A 24,690-nucleotide genomic window follows, 5' to 3' on the forward strand; every position below is an offset into this window, starting at 1 on the left:
TCCCCCAGCTGGGGAGCCTGATGTGGGGCTTAGAGCTCTCACCCCTGTGGGAGGGCCTCTGTAACAAATCTTCAGCTTGTGGGTTGCCCACCCAGGGGGTATGGGACCCAGTTATATCGAGAGCACGCCCCTCCTACTGTGGTTCCCTCTTTGTTTCCAGTTGCAGAAGATCTTTTTTTTACTAGGTTCCAGTCTTTTTTCAGTGGTCTAAATGGTTGTTTAGCATTCAGTTGTGGTTTCATTGTAGTCCCAAGGAGAGGCAAGCTCGTGGTCCTACCACTCTGCCATCTTGACCGGAACCCCTCAAACATAGCCTTTTGTCTGCTAAATGCCCGTTGAGTCATTTCTTAGGACTTAGATGACAGGTGCCAGAGAGCTTAGAAAATCGCTAGGGATTTCCAGTAGAACTGTACTACTGGTTCTTTACTCTGTATTTTCTACCCTGTTGTCTGTCTGTTCATTAGTAGTACTAATGAACTACTTACACTTCATTAGTAAGTAGTTCACTATACAACCATTGTGTAAGAGAGGAAGAACACACAGCTTGTAGTTTTTAAAAAAAAAAAGCTGATTGTTGCTTCTCTCTACTCTGTCCTAAGGTACTCCTGTCTTCTATTCTTCACTGCCACACTATTAGACTTAGCTTCTCCCACCATCTCCCAAACACACATGCACACACACTGTCTTAAAGATAAACATACATCAGTTTCTCTAGGACAGGTATACAAGTGCCCTTATTAATTTAAAAGTTCTAAACAAGGAAAATGGGAATGAGTTTTGAAACATGAATCATCTGAATTGAAAAACTGCCTGTATCAGTAATTCTGGAAAATTGTTTTAAAATTACTGTTTTCTGTGACCATGATTAAATAGACTGATCAAACTTTTTCTCCTTTCCATTATATGATCCCAAGTAATTTTCTTTATTCCTTTTTTTAGTTCTTTTTTTTAACTGTGGTGAAATAAAGTTGCCATCCTAAGTAACCATTTTTCAGTGTGCATTTCATAGTGTTAAGTGTATTCATATTATTGATCAATCTACAGAACCTTTTCATATTGCAAAACTGAAACTATGTCCATTAAACAATTTCCCATTTCCCCTTCCCCCCAGCTCCAGGCAACCACTGTTCTACTTTGTTTCTATAAATTTGACTACCGTGAATACCTTATATAAGGGAATAAGCCTGTATTTGTCTTTTTGTGACTGGCTTATTTCACTAAGCATACTGTCCTCACTGCTGGTCCATGTTGTATGTAGCATGTATCAGAATTTTCTTTATAAGGTTGAATAATACTGTGTTGTATGAATATATATCACATTTTGTTTATCCATTCATTAGTCAGTGGACATTTATTTGGGTTGCTTCCACCTCTTGACTGTTGTGAATAATGCTATGAACATGGGTATACAAAAATTTTATTTTTTCTGATCTTTTATAATAAATTCTAATTTGCCTCTTTTACTAGTGCACAAAACAACTTGCAGCAGCTTTTCATGAGGAATTTGTTGTGAGAGAAGATTTGATGGGCCTGGCGATAGGAACGCATGGTAGTAATATACAGCAAGCTAGGAAGGTTCCTGGAGTTACAGCTATTGAGCTAGATGAAGATACTGGAACATTTAGAATCTATGGAGAGGTAAGCTGCTGTCCCCTACATTGGGTAGCTTTTACGATAACATTAACTATTGTTTAGAAATTCAGTTTCCTGGTAAAATACTTTAAAACCAGTCAGCCCAGCAATCGGTACATGTATGTAGGTAGATTGAAGATACTGTGTTTTATGGGGCATTGAAATATTTGCTGAGTATTTATTGTGTACTATTTTCAGAAGTTCCTTAACCAACCAGCTGCTTTTGAATTTTACTCTGTTTTATGTGCATTACAAATAATTTATTCAAATATTTTTTGAGTGCTTACTATGTGTCAGGCACTGGCAGTTGTAAATAGCATATAATAGAATAGCTTTTATGGAACTTGAATTTGAGTAGTAATTTGTCGTTGGTTACTTGTGACATTTGTGTGGACAGGAAAATAATAAATCTGAAAAATAAACTTTTTGTCATTGAGACCATCCTTCACATTAGAATAAATGAATGAGGTTTTTTGGAGTGATAATTTCAAGTCTTGACTTTTCATTTGAGTCATACAGTAAATCTGAATAGTGGCCTGATTTTTACTTCTGAAATCTTTAGAAGTGGGCAGTATAACAAAGTAATTAAGATGAAAGGCTTTAGAGCTATACTGCCTGAATTAGAATTCTGCCTCTACCACTTTGAGAGGGCTTGGAGAAAGTTACTCAGCTTCCTTGCGTAGTTTTCCTTATTGTAAAATGAGAATAATAATAGTGCTTACCTTACAGTTTAGGAGAGTTAAATACAGTTTTAAATTTTTTGTTGTGTATGATATAGTGAGCATACAATATACTTGATTTATGGTTATTAAAGGGCAAACATTAAAGTGAAAGTTAACTTACTGAGAACTATACATTCCTTTTAGAGAGGTACCCCCCCTATCTTTTAGTCTTTTAAAATTGTACCCATTAAAAATTAGGAATTTAAATGGTATTATCAATACGAACTTAAAAAAATGCATTTCTGTAAAAACAGTCTTTTAAGTCATTTCTAATGGTGAGAATGAAAAAAATCAGTGCAGACAGTACAGATAATATGAACAATTGAGTTATAACATCCACCTGGAGAAATTCAGCATAGGAGTATGGGCCAGATGTATTTAGGATTAAGTTAGACTCTTTTGCTCATTTTCTCAGGAGCTTAAAAGGGACCTTAGGGATATCTAACATTTTGATTCTAATAGACTTTTTTCGTATCCATTTAATAATTACTCTGACTTAAAAAAAACTTCATGAGTTACTTGATTTGAAATGTCACTGGTGGGCTGAGCAGAATCTTGTATTAGAGCATAAGGTTTTTTTTCTCATTTTTTGTGTTTTACGGATTGTGGGTTTCTTCAGGGTTGTATTTCATGTTTGTGTCCCTCCTCCACCCCCTTACAGAGTGCTGATGCTGTGAAAAAGGCTAGAGGTTTCTTGGAATTTGTGGAGGATTTTATTCAGGTTCCTAGGAATCTTGTTGGTAAGTAACTTCTACTAAATGTTAAATAAGTTAAATGTTACTTAATTACACACAGTGACTTAATTGACAATTAGTCTTTTGTGATACCTTATTTCACTTAAAGTTATGTGGAGTGTTTTTCTTTTCCTTTTCTTCTTTTATAATAATGTATGTTACTTGTATCTCATTATTGTCATGTTAAAATGTTTTCTTCTGTACAGAGTGACCCACTAATAAGACTTACAATTTTTATAAGTTTGTCATTAGTTTTTCTTAAGCCTCTCCATCCTTTGAGCTCTTTCTTGTCATTTGCTTCATGTCTTTTTATCTTTTATTTATCCATCAAAATTGTCATAGTACTTTTTGAGAAGGTATTTGTGATAATTTTTTTCTTTTGTTTAGTGCAGAAGAAAAAATGAGTGGACTAACAATAGGGTAATAAACTTCTACACAGTAGGCCCTGAATAAATAATAATTGGTTGTTGCAAAGACATAGAATAAGGTAAGAAGTCACGGGCAGGAGAGAAGGATATAAGGGGAGGTTTCACTATAAAGTTTTTGACACTGTTAATGAAAATCACTGTACCCCATGGGTTGTAAATTAAGTGACAAAAGTTTTTGAATTTGAAGCTGAAGTTACAGCATTATAGCTTGGGATTAGTTGTTTAATAGCTTTATTATTAACATCCCCTATATCTGTGCTGCCCTTTTAAATGCTGTTTGAAACATGGGAACACTTTAGTCACATGTTAAATACTCTGATTATTCTGAAAGTTTAATATAAAAATAAGCATCAACATAAAGTAGTGAAGTTTACTAGGGGAATGATTTTTTTTTTTTCTTTGGAGGGAGGAGAGGATTATCTATTGATTAGTTTTTTGACCTTAGTAAAAGAGAGCCGCTTGGGCTCCATTTATATATAGTTAGTTCTGTTCTGGCTTTAGGAAAAGAATTCTGTATGTGTTTTTCGGTCAAAACATCAGTAGGAGAAGATTTAAAAAAACAGTACACTTCCACTGTAAAAAAAAAGATGTTTGTTTTGGCCAGTAACAAGTAGTGTACTTGAAACAGTAGTCCACAACACAAGAATTTGGATAGTTTTTTGTGTTCAACTGTTGGTTATCTAAAAAGCTTTTCACTTCTGCCCCCACATTTGGATGGGTATGACATCTTGCCAGTTAACTAAGCTCCACTTTTATCTGTTCTTGGAAACTGTTGTTCACTGTACACTGAGTTGCTGGAGAAATGAGTTGATATGTTAAAATTGAATATAAGCTTCATGAATTCTGTATAATTTTAATAAATGTTAATATAATAGAATGTTACCAAATGCTTATTTTTGTCAAATGAAAACATCTTTGATGAGAAAGCTGCTTTTGAAAATGATCCCCTTTACTTAAATCATACTCCATCACTGACATACTAACATTGTGGTTGCTCCTTTTACAGAACATAATTTAATTTAGATTTCTTGTAAAAATGATTTGGAGGTGAGTGTTTCCAAGGGAGTCAGTGTTGTTTCCAACCCAACAATTCAATAGAAGATAGCCTTGGTGTTGAATTTTTGGTAATGTTAGTTTTGAGTAAAAATTCCTGATACTTCAGAAATAAGGAAGTTGGATGTATTTGTAGCTCTCAGATTCTTTTTATTCATTTTATCTATGTATTGTTAGGTCCAGTCATTTTTCTTTTTTCCCCTCTATTCTGGCTTGGTTGGCTTTGGTGATTAGGGGTTATGTGTTTACTGTTTAGGAAATACGTATTAGCGAGTATTACATGTGTTGGTGAAATACTCAAAAATAGTGGAAAACTTCAATTGTTTTTTGTGTATAATAATACTACATTTGTCTCAAGTGTTTTATGGGTGAAGCAGCCTTTCAAAAAATAGTGCATTCTTAGTTCAAGTGAAAGAGAAAAAGAGGACTGAGGAGTAAAAGAGAATGAGGACTGCTTGGGTAAGTTACAGAGCAGAGAGGTTTTCCATACATACTCAGGTTTTAAGAGTTCTAGACTTTGACCAAAAATTCCCATCCCTCCCAAATCAAAAGAAATTTATTACATGATAATTGGTTTGAAAGTGAATTGAAACCTTTCAACTTCTGGAAGCCTTCCTTAATCACTTCTCTACTCTGTCCCTTCAGCATTTATGCTCAATGCTCAAATTATACTACAGGTCTGCTTCAATTTGTCAGTATGCTTTGAAATTTGAACTGTGGAAATGATCAGTTAAAATATTAACAGTCTCTGGTGGGACTAAATAAAACTGTCAACTAGATCCTTGCCATGGACCCCGGAAGGATGATGAATGTTCACTCACCACTGGTACAGTTCACAAGAAGGAAGGGGCAAAGATTTTGGGGAGTGATTATGATATATCAACCTGACTTTTGTATTTTCGAAAAGATATTTGCTTGTTTTTAGCAGGGTCAAGGATGGAGTTGCTGCTTGAGCGTCACTGTTAACATGAAGGTTGCTTTTGTATGATGCTGCTAGGGCTACTCAGAGAAGACGTACATCATGTGAATTTCCTCTCCTACTCTTTTTCTTTTTCCCTCTCAGTTGCTGCTGCTTTTAAATTTAGGGTTACTGGGGAAGGAGGTTTGAGACTAGGGATAGAAAATCCTATAATAGTGTCTGCTGTATTGGCTGGCTTACTTTTGCCATTGTTCCTTTATTTATTCTTTATTGGAAACTGTTCTCTTAAGCATGCAATAGGAAATACTTCCATTTTAACCTCTTTCAACCGAAATTTATTGTCCTAATAAATTGCTGATATAGTATAAAAATTTAATTAATTGAGAACTGGGACTTAATAACAAATATGGTATTGCTGTTAACTATAAGGGATACATCTATTCCATATAGTGGTGGTTACCTGAATATTTACTTTTGTTACCAGGTAACACTACTCAGTATTGCTTTGTTATTTGAGTGTGTGTTAGCTTTATAACAAGTGCGTTCCTAAGGGGAAGAGCATCTTCATGTTCTCCTTTAATTGTTGGATACTCAATAACTGCTATTTGACAGACTTACAAAGTGTGATGAAGGTAAATAATTTGAATTTTATTTCATTTTACAGTATTTCATATCTAGAAAGACAGCAAAACATATACATGTTGTATGTAGTTGCATATCTGTGAAGTAGTTTAAGAATTTATGGGTATAGAATGTAATGCTTGTTAAATGTAAACATTTTATTTCTGTGAAGAGAATATTCGTTTTATAAGAATCTTCAAGTCCTAGGTGTCTTAAACAAATAGGAACTTGAAAATAAATGCAAGATTGAATTTATTAGTTGTTTGAATAATATATGTAATATGTAATAAATTGATATGATTAATGCCAAAATAAGTTTTCTTTCTGTCTTCATTTATATTTCCAAGCTTTTGAAATGGGTTGGGCTTGATAATATAAAAATATAAAAATGATACAGAACATATTGAAAAATACTTAAGACTTTGAAAATGTCTCACGTGAGCAGCACTATGAATCCCAGTTAATAGTAGTAACCTTAGGTGTACTGAAGAGAAGCTGGTTTCAGACCAAGGATAAAATTCCTCACTCTGAGAGTGACAAGGTGGAGCTTTGCTTGGTTTTTCTAATTTGATAGCAAGTCATAAATTATTTGGGCTGGTGTTGAAATGATAATATTGGGTTTTAACTTATCATTATATTTGTTTCTTCTTATTAAAGGAAAAGTAATTGGGAAAAATGGCAAAGTTATTCAAGAAATAGTGGACAAATCTGGTGTGGTTCGGGTGAGAATTGAAGGAGACAATGAAAATAAACTGCCTAGAGAAGATGTAAGTATTTAAAATAATTTAATTCGTCTTTTTTTTTTCCCATGTTTTCTTGGTTTACTTACAATGTTACAGTTTCAGAGTTGTAGGAAAGTTATATCCAGTGAACTACTTACACTCTGCAGCAGATTTTTCTTTTAAAAAAATTCTGTTCCTTATAATATTGCTTTATACACTTAGAAAACAAGTCATATTTCAGTTGCGGGCCTTGGGCTCTTGGTTGGTTTCTCAGTACTTCAGTAAAAAAGCTACTTTTTGATAAAAATGCTTCAGTTTGATAATCTTAACAGTTCTGTTTCTTTTTTGGAGTGTCAAGCTGTAAAATTTGATACTCTAAAACAGTCTGCTGTAAAGGAATTCTTAGTAACACTTTCTTTGACTTTTTTTTTTAAAGAATTTGAAAGCTCTGACCATTTCTTTATTGAAATCTTGAAGCTTTATATTGCTATTAATTCTGATAACTTTCTGTAATTTCTTCAGTTTTCTTACATTTTGATGTTTTGTTCACAGAACTGTGTTTTACTTTTCATTTGTTTACTTTCAACATTTCTCACCTTTGTGACTCTAGTGGTCAACTCTGTATGTAGTTGTATGTCTGAATACAAGGGAAGGATTTCCCTCCCAAATTACCTCCCAGAAAGTAGTATGCTCGCATCTTCTTCAGTTTTGTACAGTAGATAACTATTTGAAGAGATTGTTAGCCTGTTGAATAGGATAAGTCTTGTTAAAGACAGAAAAAAGAGGGAGAGGGAGAAAGAGAACTGTAGGCATTAGTTCAGATAAATAGCTTCACGCTAATTATTGAATGCTGTAAAGATACCTTTGAAAGACAGCCATTTCCTTTATTCCTTTTAATTAGTTAGAATGTAGAGATAAATATACACTTAGAAATGAATGAGGGAAAGAATTAACTTAGTGTTATACAAATGAGTTCTTGTGGATTGATTTCATCCTACACTGCTTCAAAAATTGCCGTAAACCTCAAGTAATTTTAACCTCCTGTAAAGCAAACACTATGCCCCATGTGGTGGAGGGGGTGACCCCATTTTTCATGACTTAAAGATGCCTTTGACATAATGGTTAAAATCGGTGGTGTTATATTATTAAAAATTGGTGCTTTCCCCATTTATACTTAATATGTAAAATATGTCATCCATTTGGCATACAGCTACTGCCTAAAATTGATCTGAAGATCAAGATGTTTACTGACCAGGGTCATTTGACTCGGCTATAAATTTCTTAGCTTGATCCTAATATCTGGTTTTCCCTTAGCTTGACTTATTCTATTCCCAGTTGTTTTCCAGTATTTACTGTCTTGTTGCAAGCTAGTTCTTTTCAGGTCCTCCTTCATAAATTAAGAAGTTATTGTACTTTCCTGTGTTTATAGTTTTGGTCATTGTCACTGCCATTTCTCTGCCAGGGCTAAGAAATTAAAATGCTTAAACATACCAAACAGATTATGTAAATGATTAAGCAGGTTGGGAAGCACAAGATAGTGATGGGAGGGCACATTGTGTCTTTCTGTAAAAGAAGCAGATGCTGCTCAGGTTTAATCTGGTTGCCATGTAGGAATGCATGTATTATGTGTTGCTGTATCTTCCAATATTTTTAAGATGAAACCAATAATACACAAAAATTTTTCAATTTTCAAAAGATTGCATGTTATATCTAGAAGGCTAATACTTATTTAGAGCCACTATTTCACAACTTAAACTAACTCCCCTGGAGAGTCAGTTTATAACTTGTTTCCTTTGAAGTCTTTGCTAATTTACCTGTGGCCTGAAATGACCTTTCCCACCTGTAACTGCAGCCTTTATTGTCTGTGTAATTGTGTATTTAATATTTTCTTTAAGCTTTATGTGTTGTTTTCTGGTTTATCTTGTGTCTCCAAGCCACGTTATGATCTCCTTGAAGTCAAAAAATTAAATCTGAATTCTCATGTTCTCCATTCTTTCCTAGCACAGTGAACTGTATAGAGTAGACACCTGATAAATATCTTATGAGTTTATTAAGATTTTTTAAAGGATAAGTTTGAGTTTTTAATTGTAAAGAAATAGGTTTATGTGAAAGAATAACTCGAGTAGAGTGTAAAAATATATTTGTGTCCTGTCCATGTCTGTCTTTCTCCATCATGCCTAATAGATGTAAGACTGTTGTCAGGTTGCCTTTTCATGTCTTTCACTGTTAAAAACAATGCTGCAGCAAAGGTTCCTTGTGACTGGAGAGTGAATTCCTGGAAGTGCATTTGTTAGATCAAAGGGCGTTTAAATTTTTAGATCTTGTTAGTTTTCCCACACATTCCTTCCACCAGTATAGGAAATGTCTAGTTTCCACGTTTGCCAATATTGGGGTTTTATCAAACTTTAATTAGTGCCATTCCAGAAGATATACGTGTTACCTTTCCGTTTGCTTGAAAGGCATTTTCTGAAAGCATATTGTCCTTTACATGTTTTTTGTCTTTTTTGTTACTGAATTGTAAGAGCTTTTTGTATTTGGTGGAAGTTAGTCTTTTCTCTTTTCATGTATGTGGCAAATATTTGTTTCTTTTGACTTTTTTTTGTTCCTGTGCAGGCATTCAAATTTTTTTGTACTGGATTTTTTTTTCTGACTTTTGCCTTATGACTTGTGCATTTTATATGTTGTTTGGCAAAGTCTTTCCTACCTGTAGATCATTCAGAATCGCATTTATATTTTCCCCTCCAGTTTGAGTTTGTTTTTCTTTTAATGACTAAATTTTTCTCTCCAATTAGAAATTGTTTCGTATAATGTATCGGGAGCAGGGATAAGCTTTAATTTTTTTCTGAGTGCTAGTTGTTTGTCTCAGTGTCATCTATTAACTGTAAATAATCAGTTAAAATTTTTTTAATCTAGAAAGTTCACTGAAATTACTTAGATGTGAATGCTTATATGCAGTAATAATCACCTACTCTTTATTCCAGATGTTTTTGTTATGGTTTATAATAGCCATCAAAGTATTGTATAAAATATACACCATTAAGGATGCCTTTTTACCTCTCCTTTTCTTTGAAGGTAACTATTGGTGATAATATCGCCAGTTCAGGGTTAAGGCATTTTATTTCTCGTAATCCTTGCAGATTGATTGTCTGGAATGAATATCCCATCTTTATCTACTTGGTAAAATTCTAGTTGTTTTTAATATTCACTTTAAATGGATAATACTCTGATGAATTCCCCTAAATTTCCACATCTGGGGGTGGCATAATTTCACATTCCACCTAATATTGCCATTTTTTTAATTCCTATCACTAATGCTGTACAGTAGTATTATAGGAATGTTTAGTATCCTTTCTGAGGTTATGGTTACCTTTAGAACAGGGACTTTGTTCTTATTCCTTAACATAGATTCTGGCAGTTAACAAGTGGATGTTATTTGGAATTAGGTGACTGGATATGAAATTGGCTGGCTCAGTTGCTGATTTTACGACTATGGGCAAATTGTTTTCTCAGCTGTAAAATTGAGATTTTTCTTAAAGTGACTTTAATGAACATTAAATGATGAACGTAAATAATACACTCTTGGAAATACGATACATGCTTAAAAGTTTTTAGCTCTCTCTTCCCACCCCCATCTCTTACTCACTTTGTATCCTGTATTATCTACCTGTGAATTCCTGAGGACAGGGTCAAGACTTTTTTCACTTTAGAGTCCCTTGTTTATGCCTTCCTAGTTGTAGTTACTTCTTTAGTCACTAGGCTCCACAATAGCTGTGCTTTGTACTGTAGCCTTAGTACCTGCCCTAGTGCGATTCTTCTTTTTAGTCTCCCATGTTTAAAATAACTGTTAGGAACTGTTCTGTACAATCAGGAAAGTAAGGAAAGACATCGCAACTGGGTAAGTTTACTTAGGCTATACTCATTTCCCTTAACCAGTAGGAAACTGAAGTGTATTTCTTTAAAGGGAAAAACCCGTCATTTAGCTGTCTTATTTCTCTTCCTTCCCACTTTTTAAAACCTTCCTCTTTTGAAATTTAGTAAAATAAGCCAGGTCCAGGTTGATCTTTTCGTTTGCTTTAATAACTGGTGACTTATTTGCTTACATCAGTAATTCCTTTATTTTACATCGTGTAAATATTTAGAGTCTGTAGATGATACTTATGTTAATGGTCACGAAGCACTCCTTTTAGTACACTGACACTGAAGGTTCTGCTATCTGAGCACATATTGTAGGGATAACCTGGCTAATGTGTTTGATTATGCTTTTAAGGCAACACTACTAAGGTGGTATCTAGTCTGAAAATTCATGCCAATTTGAAGGAAAATTTCTTTTTAAATTGGTTTCCATAACTAGAAAATTAGATTGAATTAGAAATTAGAAAACATATAAACTGATACTTAGAAAGTAATTAAAAATTTTTAGCACACTTAAATGCTAAATTATAGTGTAAATAAGGCAGTTTATTGAAAAATCTCAGTATTTTAAATTATATTGATATTTTAAAAGTTTATTTTTAAACTTTGAAGTAAATTACTGCTCATTTTAGAAAATTTTTCCATATATATTGATATGTCATATTTAGGCTAGAACTTTTTAAAAAATATTAAATACTGAGGATGCTGTGTTTTCTTACAGGGGATGGTTCCATTTGTATTTGTTGGCACTAAAGAAAGCATTGGAAATGTGCAAGTTCTTTTAGAGTATCATATTGCTTATCTAAAGGTTTGTATATTGTTCACATTCATATTGTTGCTCCACACATTAAACTTAAAATTAATATTTGTAGTAAATTTTAAATCTTTAAATATTTTTGTTAATTCGAGTTCATATTTGCCCTTTTTTCCTGCATGAGAGTTTAAAAATAAAGAGTCCTTTGCCATAATAAAATGATTGGCCTCATGCACATTGTTTCTCTTTTCCTCTGAACTTCTACATTTCTTTCCTGTTTAAGACATGGTCACATTTGTGTTCTTGTAACTTAACTGTCATTACTTTTGTATCTACATGTTCTGTATTGGAACCATTTTGTTTTTTCCTTTCTGTTTTATATGCAAATAGGGCACAGAACCATGAATGAAGGTGGGCTTTTCTGGATAACTGGTATTCCCTGAATTAGATGCAGTACCCTCATAGACATCATTTGATAATCCTTAACCATCATTCTTTTTTTTTTTAACTTTTTTTTTTATTGAGTTATAGTCATTTTACAATGTTGTGTCGTATTCCAGTGTAGAGTACAATTTTTCAGTTATACATGAACATACATATATTCATTGTCACATTTAACCCGTTGTTCTTTATATACTATTGAGTTGGTAAGTAAAGAGCAAAGGTTTTAGAACTAAAAGAAATGCCCTATAAATTATTAGAAGTTGGAATTGTTGTTTTATACTCAATTTTTATTTGTGCTGTATTTTTCTTGTTTAGCATATAGTACCTCATCTGCTCTGTCTCTAGTATGTTTTCCTTTTAGTCACTTGTACTACTGCTGCTATGTTAGTATTTTGAAAGTGTCCCTGATAATGTCATTCCTTTCTTTTGAAACTCATCTTTAGGTCTCAATTCAATATGGCATTCCATGTTTTATATTCCACAACTCTACTACCTTTTAGCCAAGCGCTTTCTCTAGACACCTTACCTTTGTTTCTGACCTTAATTTCTGAATGACCAAGTCTCCCAGTTCATCTAAGTGACAACTCTAGTGTGTCACTATTTTGATAGGAAAGCAGGTTATTAATGGTACCTTACCTCCTTTAGCAGTTTTTACTCCTTGAGGGTTAGATCTGGTAATACTGTGTAATCATTAGCTATTTAATAAACAGGTTATTTTAACACTTGACTGTTAAACATTCTCTAGGTTATTTTGATGCTTGTCTGTAAACATTCCCTTAAAGGAGGAGAGTCCATGTCTTTTTTGCATTTAGTATGGTTGGGACATTTTAAAACATAAATTCACTAGGAACACAGTTACACTTTACCTAATAACAGCCCCAGATCGCAGCCTCTTTTATTGGTAGGGAGTATAGCTTGATCTCTAGGCTTTAGGAAGACAAAAAAAATACATGTAAGATTTACACTTTTTTGTTTTGATTATAGGAAGTAGAACAGCTAAGAATGGAACGCCTACAGATTGATGAACAGCTACGACAGATTGGTATGGGTTTCAGACCTTCTTCCACCAGAGGGCCTGAAAAAGAGAAAGGATATGCCACTGATGAAAGTACCGTCTCTTCTGTACAAGGTTCTAGGTCTTATAGTGGAAGAGGCAGAGGTCGTCGGGGCCCTAATTACACCTCCGGTTATGGTAATAAAACATTTTTTTTGGGGGTAGTACTAGTTGAGGTGCTCCAGTACATTTTGCTTATTATTATTTAGTTCATCACTTTTTGACTTTGAGGGCAGGAGATGATTCTGAGGTCTATGTCTTAATAGTCGTGACAGCATACTCTGTATTAATGACAGTAAAAGATATGTAGTGTTCAAGTAGCAGTGTAATGAAATGAAATGTTTTTGTTAAGTTTATAGCTCATGATCATGTTTATTCTAAATATTTAGAATAAATATGTATGCAGCTTGTTTTCCACATATTTCCCTCATACAGTTGTATACAATTTCCATTAAAAACCTTGTGATGGTAGTGATACTACTAGGATTTATCTTTTGCCTAGCCTCTAGGAAAAGTGAACATGAAATTATGCTAATCACTGTGCCTAGACTGCATGTAGCAAATACGTACTAGTTTTAAAAGTACACTTTATTGGTTCATTTGGCTGTTTTGAATATTAATATCTCACATATGGAATACGTGTCATATAGCATTTCAATATTATGAGGGCTTTAAAAGTGAGGAACTAATTAACATTTTATAAATAAACATTTTTCTAAAGTACATTCACTGAGGATGGGGCCTGACTCATGTAGGAACAGGCCGGTGGACAGTTGATGAACATTGATTCTCTAATCCTAAATTTCTTACTTATTCTTCTTCAGCTTTGGAGTTCTTCCATTTTTCTACATTTGGACTTGGATCGTAGCTGTGACCTGATTTTTTTCCTCCCTTCTCTCTTCTCTACTCCTCTTTGCTCATCCTAACTGCTGTGGGAAAATATTTCATACACCTATTCCAGAATAGAAGGCATTTAGGGAAAGTAGAAGTACATGAAGGGTTACAATGTGCAGATTCCACATCCACATTTCATGTTTGACTGAAGTCATCTACCAGTGCTAGAGTTATATAGTAAATCTGTGCTATCTTGCATTTGTTGTAGAGTTGAAGAGTTAATTTTCCCTTCCACCCTTTTCATTATTTTAAATTTAACCCTCTGTTGAAACCTGAAAGGTAAAATTCCAGTAAATGTGTCTGTATGTGAAGGACTGAGAATTGGAAAATACTGCATTCCTGAAAACACATTTAATACAAAAGACAGCCAGTAATTAAATAGAAATTGAGTACATACTGAATGATTTTAGGGGTATACGTTACTAGTACAAATAATCAGATTTGGCTTTTCAGGTGATGAATTATTGAAGAATTTTATAAGCCTCTGGGGAGACCACTTACTGATGAGAGGTCACTCTGGCAAAATGCTTTGTTGACAGAAGATAATAAATGAGAATGGGAGGGGATTATCATTTGGAGTGAAGAAAGCTATATAAATTGTTCAGTAGATGGCACTCTTACCTCTGAATCTTTACAGACTAGTAACATTGTATTTTTTGAAATAACTGTTGAACTTAAGTGGGCTCCAGAGAAATAAAAATCATTTGAATTTGATTATAGGTGTTCTTGTGCACTTAATAGCAGAAGTATTTTTAGGTGATGATATATGTAAGCTATTTTTCTCAATATAACATCTCTGAAGTTGCTATGTCTTATAATGGATGATGTCTTAGAACTTTAATTGGCAGTATTTTCTTGAATGGCACACAGAGTACTATGATTTATAATGGATGGCATGTTGGATTTGGTGAAATACGACGTTAGCATACATATTCATTGAAAAGGATGTGAACCATCTTCATAAGATGATTTTAGAAGTTTACAGGAAAATATGGTTTAAAATTCTGTTTAAAACATTTCTATCTTTTGGAGTCTTTAAGATTGAATCAGCTTCATGAGTCATTTTTAACGTCCCCCCCCACCTTTTTTGATTCATGAACTTACATTTTACAAAATTGAGAGATTGGAATGATTGCAATGATTTCAACAGAGTATTTGTTTTCTGTTGCTTCTGTAACAAATTCAGAGGCTTGAACAACACAAATTTATTGTCTTTCAGTTGTAGGTCAGAAATCTGATAGGAGTCTCAGTCTAAGAGTTGGCATGTATGTATTCCGTTTTGGAAGCTCTTGGGGAACATCTGTTCCCTTGACATTTCCAGCTTCTAGAGGCCACCTTCATTCCTTGGCTTATGCCTCTCCATCCCCACTTCATCCATCTTATAAGCCTGTAACTATGAAGAATCCTTATGCTGTTATTTCTCTGGTTCTCTGTAGCTGGGAGTGGTTCACAGATACCCATGTGATTAGTTTGACCTTACCAAGATAATCCCCCCATCTCAATATCCTTAACCTTAATTAATCTGTATAGTTCCTTTTGCCATCTCAAAATTGGCTAAGGGTTGTTTAATATTAAGAAAGTGGAGCACTACTCAGTTTATTAGCTCTTTCTGTTTTTTTGTGTTTTTGACCTTAATAGCTGTCTTTATCTACTGAAATCTGTTTATGAGTTAGACACCTTCTTTAAGTATCTTGAATACTAGATTTAGGTTAAACTTAAAGAGTTTCTTTGCTTTGATGCTGAGTTAAATACACTGTATTTCTAAAGAGAATTCAATAGGAACTTTTGTTAAAATCTTTAAAAATTACTCAACTACCTTCAAATTGGTTATGTTTTCAGGCAGGGTATATAGGTGTGTAATTTTTTTTTTTTTAGCTTCTTATGAAATGATAAATTGCCCTTATTCCACTAAACCATGACATCAGTTAATGAAGTTTTTTTGTCATTTGGAAAAATAAGTGTTTTGGGAGAACATTTCTTAACAAAGACTCCTATGTGAATAATAGAAGCTTGCTGTGGTTTTCCTGAAATGTACTTCTAATTTGCTACTGAATCCATTCTTACATAATTGACTAGCTACATCCATATTTAATGGCATATGGAGGGAAAAAAAGATGGACTGAGTTATCTTTAAAGGAGAAAGAAAGTTGGTAGGCTTCTTCGCTTGTTAAACTTTACATTTTGTTCCCTGTACCTTAGTACTTACAACTTTGTGCATCTGAAAATCTTTTGGTTTGCTTTTATCATCAATGACTGTGGCGTTAATATAGGGTATTTTTAGCTTATCATGTAGTCATTCACGTTTGGAGTTTAGCAAAGGAACTTCAAAATCAGGCAGCAAATTCATTTATCAAGAGGAAATTGATAATGCACATTGCTAGGCTTCTGGGGGCATTTAGAGGTTTAAGACAGAGCTCTACCCTTTAAATATATTACAGACCAAGTGGGAAGTAAATCCAAACGGAGAAAGATAGAAAACAGCACATGACAGTACAGCATGATAGATGCACATTACTTTTAAGGAAGTAAGTGGAGAGGTCTGTTCACAGTTAAATTGATCTGAAGTTAAAGACATTGAACTGGGCTTTGAAGGACATATATTTGAATGTATAGATTTCCCATACTATCGGAAAGTAGAGTGTTCCTTTGCAACCTATTTTAAGCTGAAATGGCATAATGTGAAGAAGCAGTTACCTTAGGACACATCTTGCTAATAGATGCACAAAATAAATTGAGATAAAGCATAGATGTTCACAAAGTTCAAAGCTATGGTGGCTTGATGCTGAGATGCTGAGGTTTAGTTCCCTAGGAAGGATCTGGGCAGTGCCACTTTCACTGGGGTGCTCGCTGCATCTATGATGGCTTACTCTAAAACAAATACTGAACGCTATTTTCTCTTTGTGCCTTTTTTTTTTTTTCCTGGAAGTGAAAATCTTTGGATTTCTTTTGGTTGGTGAAAACAGGTGCTAATATAGGTCTTTTATGAAAGCAAAGTGGTGTGTAGTGAACTTTTGAAAAGCAGATTACCTGTATGATACAAGAGAAGGATGGAAGAAGTACCATCCCAGGACTAACAAAGAATAAAAGTAGGGAAAAGTATGATAGTGATTGGCTCATATAAATCTTACACTTTAATTGTGATATAATGATACTGTAGGCTTTTATGGAGTCTTTGCAGTGTTTACATTTTTAAAAGGTCACTGTTAAATTAACTCATTGGTATGTTAGAAATAGTGTAAACTTTTAAAGTGAATCTGAATGTTTGTCTCACTGGTAATGGCTTCAAATTTAAAGTCTCTTCTCAGAATAACCATCTAAAATTTGTTCAGTGATTTCACATACGGTATTCTTCTAATTGAAGACATTATTATGCTTAAAACATACTGTTATTTTATATGCACTCCCAGCTTATGACCATCAATTGTAAGAAATACTTGATTTCAGAGATGTTAAATGTGGGGGAAAAAAGTGCTGCCTAGAATCAGTGAAGTAATGGTAGAAGACACTATACAACTAAATTATTAATTTTTATAAATATAATTAAACTTGCTTTTAAATATTGGATTATGGTTATTTTTATTATGCTAACAATTTGTTAAAAACCTAAAAATGGGCAAAAAATTTTTTGGTATTCCTTAATAAAGTGCATTTTCATACTGTATTAAAATGTTTTGTATGTTTTCTGTAAAATTTTATTGACTTTCTGCACATCTAGACAATTTTTAGTCTGACTCTGGTAGGTGTTACATTACTAGTATGTAATATAAACACTTCATTATTTCTTAGTTAACAAATTGCAAATTTATTTTTATTTTCCTTTTTTTGGAGCAGCCAGTCAGTAGGGTTAAACAGTGAATTGTAGGAAATAATTATGAATGATTTTACTTTGTTTTTTATAGAATTATAATTGGCTCATGTTCTCTTCTTTCCCAAGGTACAAACTCTGAGCTGTCTAATCCATCTGAAACAGAATCAGAGCGTAAAGACGAGCTGAGTGATTGGTCATTGGCAGGAGAAGATGATCGAGAGAGCCGGCATCAGCGTGACAGCAGGAGACGCCCAGGAGGAAGAGGCAGAAGTGTTTCAGGGGGTCGAGGTCGTGGTGGACCACGTGGTGGCAAATCGTCCATCAGTTCTGGTAGTCTTTTATGTACTATGTCAGCATCCTTTTTTTGTAAACAGTATAACTTTATACAAGTTAATTTGTTTCCCAGGGCCACCCAGTTTTGGAAGTTCATGTTTCCACTTTTTACTGACTGAGGAAAATAGTGGAACGTATGTACACATAGCAGTATAAGGAAAAGCCCTATAGAGTGTTTCTCAGTGAGGTTTTAGCTAGAATATTCAGGTCAGAGTAACTTTAGTTGGCTGATTCTCTGTTTCATTGGTCAGATGTTTTATCCATTCAGTTTTTGGGGGCTTAGGTGATTAGAATTTTTTTTCCGCTTAGAATTTTTGGGTTATGTGTTTCTGTTTGCCAGACAGACCCAGAGAATTCTAATGCACACAGAGCTCTAAATACTTTTGTATACTTAGTATTGAAAATTAACTGAAAAACATTTTTTGCTATACTCTGTACCACTTGGGGAACAGGGAAAAACTGGGAAATCACCTTCTTTAAAACTTTCTTTTAAATGTTTGAGGAATTGACCTTTAAAGAGAAGTGTTCAGAAGACTGAGATTTGAGGTGTATAACCAGCTTTTGCTTATATCTTTCTGAAAGCTGAAATGCTATAACTTAAATGGAATTGGTAGGAGTTGGACAGAATGTTCTTGCTTAGCAATGTGCTGGGGGGAGAATTGTTAAGGGATATATGGACTAGATTCTATCAGGGATGTAACCTTAACATATTATTATCTGGCACTTTTAAGAAAACCACTCATTTCTTAATGTTACAATGTACATCCTATGAAAGTTTATATAGTATTTTAAATGTTATAGAACATACGTATATGTAATTACATATAACCAAACATGCTTACAAATTACCAGAAAACTTGTTCCTAGCATGTTTTTTTAGAGATGTTTAAAAAGGTACTCTTTAGTTCCACTGATATTCTTTAAGTCCTAAACTTAGTTTATAGCCTTTAAGGGAAATAGTTTATAAATTTTAGTACATTGCTGTTACCGAGGTTTATAAAATTAATAGTATGCCGAATTACAAAATAAATGTACTTTACATAGTGTTTATGATTAATGGATAAACTTAGTGTCTTTTGTAAAGATGCTAGCTTGCTAGCTGTTACCAAAGGAAACTTAGGAAAAATCGTGATTAGGTGAATTTCTTCTATAATTTGATTGGTGGAGGCAGTAAATGCACATAGGTAAGATGGGTAATTTTTTTCTTTTGAACTGTATCTTAAAACCTTTCTTTTCCCATTCTCACCCCACCTTACCCCACCTTCGCTCTTTGTTTTCTAGAGATGGGAATACTAGTCAACATTCATTTCCATATTTTCCTATAACCAGTTAGAATTTCAAACTTCTCAGTGTGCATTTTTGTGTAGACTTGTTTTGCTTGTTTCAGTTCACAGTGGCATTTCTATTATGTCATGGAGTGCAGGTGTTGAGTATTATTTGGAAATAGTTCATTAACATTGGCATGAAGCAGCAGCAGCCACCTTGAACTCATTTATGGAGACAAAAAGCTTTTCTGGGATTAATTCATATTAGCTGATTTGTTTTTCTTCATTTTTTATTTCTCTAGCCTCTGGATAGGATTAGTTAGGAATGTGAATGTAAAAAATATCGTGTTATAATATACTATTTCCTAATACGTTTTCAAAACAGGTCAAAGAGAAATGGTAGAAAGTCAAGGTGTCCTGATCTGCTTTAATTTTTCATCGCCATTTAAAATTTTTTCATACTTGCTATTTTTCAGGTAAAATAGTGATACATAAAACATTTTATCTGAAGACAAGAGTATACTTTTATTTGGGGAAAACTGAAGTTTATCATTAATTGATGTAGTTCAATGTAGATCAAAACATTCCTAATAAATGCAGCTCTCTTAAACGAATATTTCTTGCCTCTGACATGCATATAGTGCTCAAAGATCCAGACAGCAATCCATACAGCTTACTTGATAATACAGAATCAGATCAGACTGCAGACACTGATGCCAGCGAATCTCATCACAGTACTAACCGTCGTAGGCGGTCTCGTAGACGAAGGACTGATGAAGATGCTGTTCTGATGGATGGGATGACTGAATCTGATACAGCTTCAGTTAATGAAAATGGGCTAGGTATGTAAGCACTTAGGGAAAAGACATATATTATTGTATAATATTGTTAATGTATGATGCTTTTTGCAAAAAAAGATCCCAGACATATGCAATTCACAGTGTTTACTTCAGACGAAGTAGATGGCTTTGTGTCTGTCTTAAATGTCTAGTTCTCAGATTTGTATGGCCAATTTTTTTTTGAGACTGGGAGGGTTTATTAAAGTGCCCTTTGATGCCATTAAAACAATATAAATACTCAAACTGCAAGGCTCTGAATAGTCTCACTGTTCATAAACCAAAATTGGGCTTTCATCTTGTCTTTTTAAATATTACTATAAATGACACTAATGAAGGTGTGTATACTGAGTAGGCATTAATTTCCAAAGGGCTAAAATGTCATTAATTTTGGTAAAAACTTAACAGTATTGGAGAGGAAAACTTTATCCCTGAATGATGGTAATTTAAATTAAGTCTTAGAGTTTGTTTAATCAAGAGTTAAAACCCTCTTAATTTCCAGATAATAATTCCATTTTTAATTTAGTTGGAATGCTTAAAACTACAGAAGTATTTTTCCTGTGAGTAATGTGTGTTGTTTATCTTTACTGTTTAATTAAAAGGTTCTCTTTCTCCTTCCTTCAATCTTTAAATGAAAGAAGTTTTTTAGGTTTTTTTTTGTCTTTGTGTGGTTGTTTTTGTTTTTGTTTTTGTTTTTTTTGCCTTGTGTTTTGCTTTGTTTTTGTCAGAATAGTTCATGGTAAACTTTGCAATTACAGATGATAGTGAAAAAAAACCCCAGCGACGCAATCGTAGCCGCAGGCGTCGTTTCAGGGGTCAGGCAGAAGATAGACAGCCAGGTAACTTGAGTGGACCTGTTGACAACACCAGGTCACAAGCATGAAAAAAAAATTGTCATGTGTCTGCTTCCTAAATATATTATACTGACATGTACACATGTGTGCATATACATTCAAGATGTGCATTGCATAAATTGTTTACTCAACTAATAAGACTACTATTAAGAAAATGCATTCTTCCTTCACATATGTTTAGTAACCTGTCTAATTGAACTAATGTTGTGTCTCAGTTTTTTACATTGAAATACTGTTGAGAAGATCATTATTTTGTCCACTTGGCAGAGTCTACACACTTGAGTTGGGGCCTGCCATGCCAGGGACTATATTGTAGATTGTGATTGAGGTTGATTGGCAAAACTGGGCAGCTTTTGCATGGTGCCTGCTTACTATATCTGGATTCAGCACCTCATTTTTGTGGGAATTCTAATACCCACAGTTTAAAAAAAAAAGTATAAATGAGAAAAATACTTGAAAAGTGTCTTTTTCATAATAAGAGGAATGCATGTTATGTTTTTGTTTGTTTATTGTAGTGTGATGCCTTTTCCCTTAAACCTACTAACTATTCAAATTAATAGTACTTACTTAGCTTTAGATTGTTAATTTAAGTAGATACAATTTTTAGTAACTTCAAAGAAACTTGTTTGCTGTTGTCTATACTATTTCGAACATAATTCCATTTCATATGTACAGAGAATCATGCTGTATACCCACAGTGAAGAAATTGTGTTCACCAGAAATAAACCCCTTTTAAACTAATCAGTTTTGCATTCTTTCCAAAACAAATTCTTGTGTTTTCCCCAAATAAAGACTGTAAATTCCAGTATCTTTACTATTTTAAGTTTAGTGGTTGTAGAGACATTTGAGAAAACTGGTTAAGGGTATTAGTTCCCACTCTTAAAAAAAAAAAAGTTCATGTTTTAAAAATAGTTGTAAATTTAAAAGGAATTAAATATGGTCAAAATAGAAATTTTCCAGAAAATGTTTATTATTTTCCCTTCTTTTTGAAAACTTCTCTTTAGTTTTAGAAATATCTTTTAGATGAAGAGATTGTTTTGTTTTTTGAAGTTGGCATAGCAGTGCATAAACTTTCTGGCTATATTTTATAAATAAGATTTAAGCTATAAGTATGGGCTTGATATAGGATAAATTACAACATAATTTATTAACTAGATGGGTGGTGGTTCATCACTAAGTCAAAGGACATAAAATAAATAACAAAGGAAGTAACATGAAAGGGTTTGTTAAAGGAAGAGATTTCTGCATGGTGTTAATCAAAACTTGAATAATTTGGAGTTTTTAATAATTTGACAGTGATTTGTGTTCTGCATTTATTCCTATTTTACTCTGTTCTTTGGAATTACTGCTTTTTCTCTTTAGAATTCAATGCAAGAATGCCTTTCTCAGCCTGCCTATCCCCAGACAAAACACACACACACCAAGATAGGTGGAAAACAAGCACATCATTTTCTCCTTTCTCCTTGCCCCCGGCAGCAGTTATAGGAAGTCAGCTTCCATCTAAAGTTAATGTCAGCATTCTCTGAAATATACAGTTAATTTGTTCTTGTTGCCCTTGGTATAAATTAAGCTGTGAACATTCTTTATTATACTTAGAATGTGCAGTATACTGGTGTCCAGTTCATTAACTTTGAACCTTAGAGGAAATTCTAGAGTCCAAATCATGCTGCACAAATTGCCTTAAATTTTTTTCCTAGATATTGTAAATATTTATTAATTTGCTTTGAACTTTTAAGTAGCTTATATTATAAAGACTGGCTATAAACAGGTGTTTCTTTGAATCAACTGAGGTTATTTTTGTTTTTATTTCCCTTTGGTTGGGGAGGGGCACTGGTAAGTTTTTACCTTTCCAGCTAAGTGCCTCTTAATTAATTGCTAAACTACATCAAAGTATATTTCTCCATGTCTGTACCTAGCGGATGAAGGGGTCTAAGAATTGTCACTGTTGAAACTTAGCAGTATGTGTGTCTATGCAGCAGGGTTTCCAAGTAGCTGAGTTCTCCCAGGTATCACTGAGGGCTGGAACCATGAAAACAATGAATTCATTAACATGTTCTCCAAACTAGAATAATTCCTAGGATGCTTTTGCTCCCATGTACATGGACATAATGATGAAGTGTATTTGATAGTATCTCCCTCCCCAATTTTGGAAACTTATTAAATGTATTTGTAAATTCACTAACAGTGAATTTAAATGATTGAAAAAAACTCCAAAATAAACACACTGAGTTTCTTAGAATTTGGAAGAAAAGAGAATTTTAGACAGGAAACATCTTTAGCAGTGTTTCTAAAGAAGTGTATTCTCAAGTTGTTTTCTTGAGATTTAAAACATTTAATAGTTCTAGAAAGTTCTTTGCTCTTAATAAAGGTGCTAGCATGTTAATTCTTAAGAAAAATGAATTGTAATACTATCCAGCTTTTTATTGTATCAAAGTGATTTATTTTCATAAAATTTGAACCTGATAGACTAATTCTCCCCATACATAGTGACTTTAAGTTTTAAATTTACTTGAGTTTTACTTGTTACATAAATTACTTGCTCCCATAATTTAAAATACACTGTATTTCACATAGTCAGGATTTTTCCCCCAACAGTTTCTGAGAGAAAAATAATTCTTTGAAAGGAAGAGGGTGATTATTTTGGTATTTCTGAAAATCAGTGAATTCTAACTTGTAAGTCCTTGAAGAGAAAGGATTGAGCTTACAAGAGTGGGTCCAGCCCACTTACAAGTACCTGCAGACCAGAGGTCATTCTCTGCAGTTGGGTTGGCAGTAGGGTGTGAGTTTGGGTTAGTCTTCTCCCTGTATCCCTGCTGTCACTGCACACACACAAAGTTTTCAGTCAGCTTCTTAAAAGATTGAAAGATTGGCAAAATGAGGAAAGGGGGTTGTTACTGAATTCATGGTGGCGCTTTTCCCACCATAATCAATGTCCACATTTTTAGATTGGTATTCTGTCATCTTTAGTTTGCTTGCAGTTTCTTTCTTTCTTTTTTTTTTTTTTAAGATTACTCAGAGTGGTTCCTAGTGTGAAATGTTAAAAAGGAACCATAAAATACCGCACTTGGGTATCTTATTTGTACTTTAAAAACATAAAAAACTTAAAAAAAATTGAACAACTAATATCTGAGTAAATCTTACATCTTTGATGAAAATTTCAACTTGAAGCCTGCCACACCATGATTTGCACCAATTTTGCCCCATTCTTCCCCTCTCCCCCCAAAAGTGTAAACACTGTCTGGGGCTTAGAATGCTGCATCTCCTATTCTTGGTTGTGGATTTTTATAACAAATTTAGCCCACAACTGTAGACTCACCAGAAGCAAATGGCTGGATTCTTGTGAAAGAGGACTTTAATGTAGACTTCCTCAGTCTCCAGCTTGAAATTTTTCTATTGTCAGCACTAAATCACAGGCACATTTTTCAAGCTTTGTTTTTGGTTGGAGGTGGTACCCAGCTTAAGAAAATTTTGAAATTGGGTAACCCACCACTAGTTTATTTTAAAAGTAAAATTACTCTTTATCCATAAATAAACTTTAGAAATATTTTTTCAACACCTGTAATTTTTCTCTCATCTTCAACAGTCACAGTTGCAGATTATATTTCTAGAGCTGAGTCTCAGAGCAGACAAAGAAACCTCCCAAGGGAAACTTTGGCTAAAAACAAGAAAGAAATGGTAAGGAGAATTTAACCTGTAGGTCTTTTT

At 33.7% G+C, this 24,690-nt stretch overlaps 1 protein-coding gene across 6 annotated transcripts in view; it reads left to right on the forward strand.

Annotated features, from left to right (window-relative positions):
* FXR1 (FMR1 autosomal homolog 1) overlaps positions 1-24,690 on the forward strand; it is a 58,229-nt gene that overhangs the window by 31,681 nt on the left and 1,858 nt on the right. The window contains exons 8-17 of one of the 6 annotated variants that reach the window (XM_010976230.3): positions 1,468-1,638; positions 3,016-3,094; positions 6,767-6,876; positions 11,465-11,551; positions 12,926-12,983; positions 13,071-13,133; positions 17,824-18,027; positions 19,937-20,137; positions 20,890-20,970; positions 24,569-24,660. In XM_010976230.3, coding sequence (XP_010974532.1) covers positions 1,468-1,638; positions 3,016-3,094; positions 6,767-6,876; positions 11,465-11,551; positions 12,926-12,983; positions 13,071-13,133; positions 17,824-18,027; positions 19,937-20,137; positions 20,890-20,970; positions 24,569-24,660 — 1,146 coding nt within the window. Of the gene's footprint in view, positions 1-1,467; positions 1,639-3,015; positions 3,095-6,766; positions 6,877-11,464; positions 11,552-12,925; positions 13,134-17,823; positions 18,028-19,936; positions 20,138-20,889; positions 20,971-24,568; positions 24,661-24,690 lie in introns of all 6 variants that reach the window. The other 5 variants (XM_010976231.3, XM_010976227.3, XM_010976228.3 and 2 more) reach the window with 5 other exon arrangements.

Source organism: Camelus dromedarius, chromosome 2 (assembly GCF_036321535.1).
Source record: "Camelus dromedarius isolate mCamDro1 chromosome 2, mCamDro1.pat, whole genome shotgun sequence".
Lineage (NCBI taxonomy): Eukaryota > Metazoa > Chordata > Mammalia > Artiodactyla > Camelidae > Camelus > Camelus dromedarius.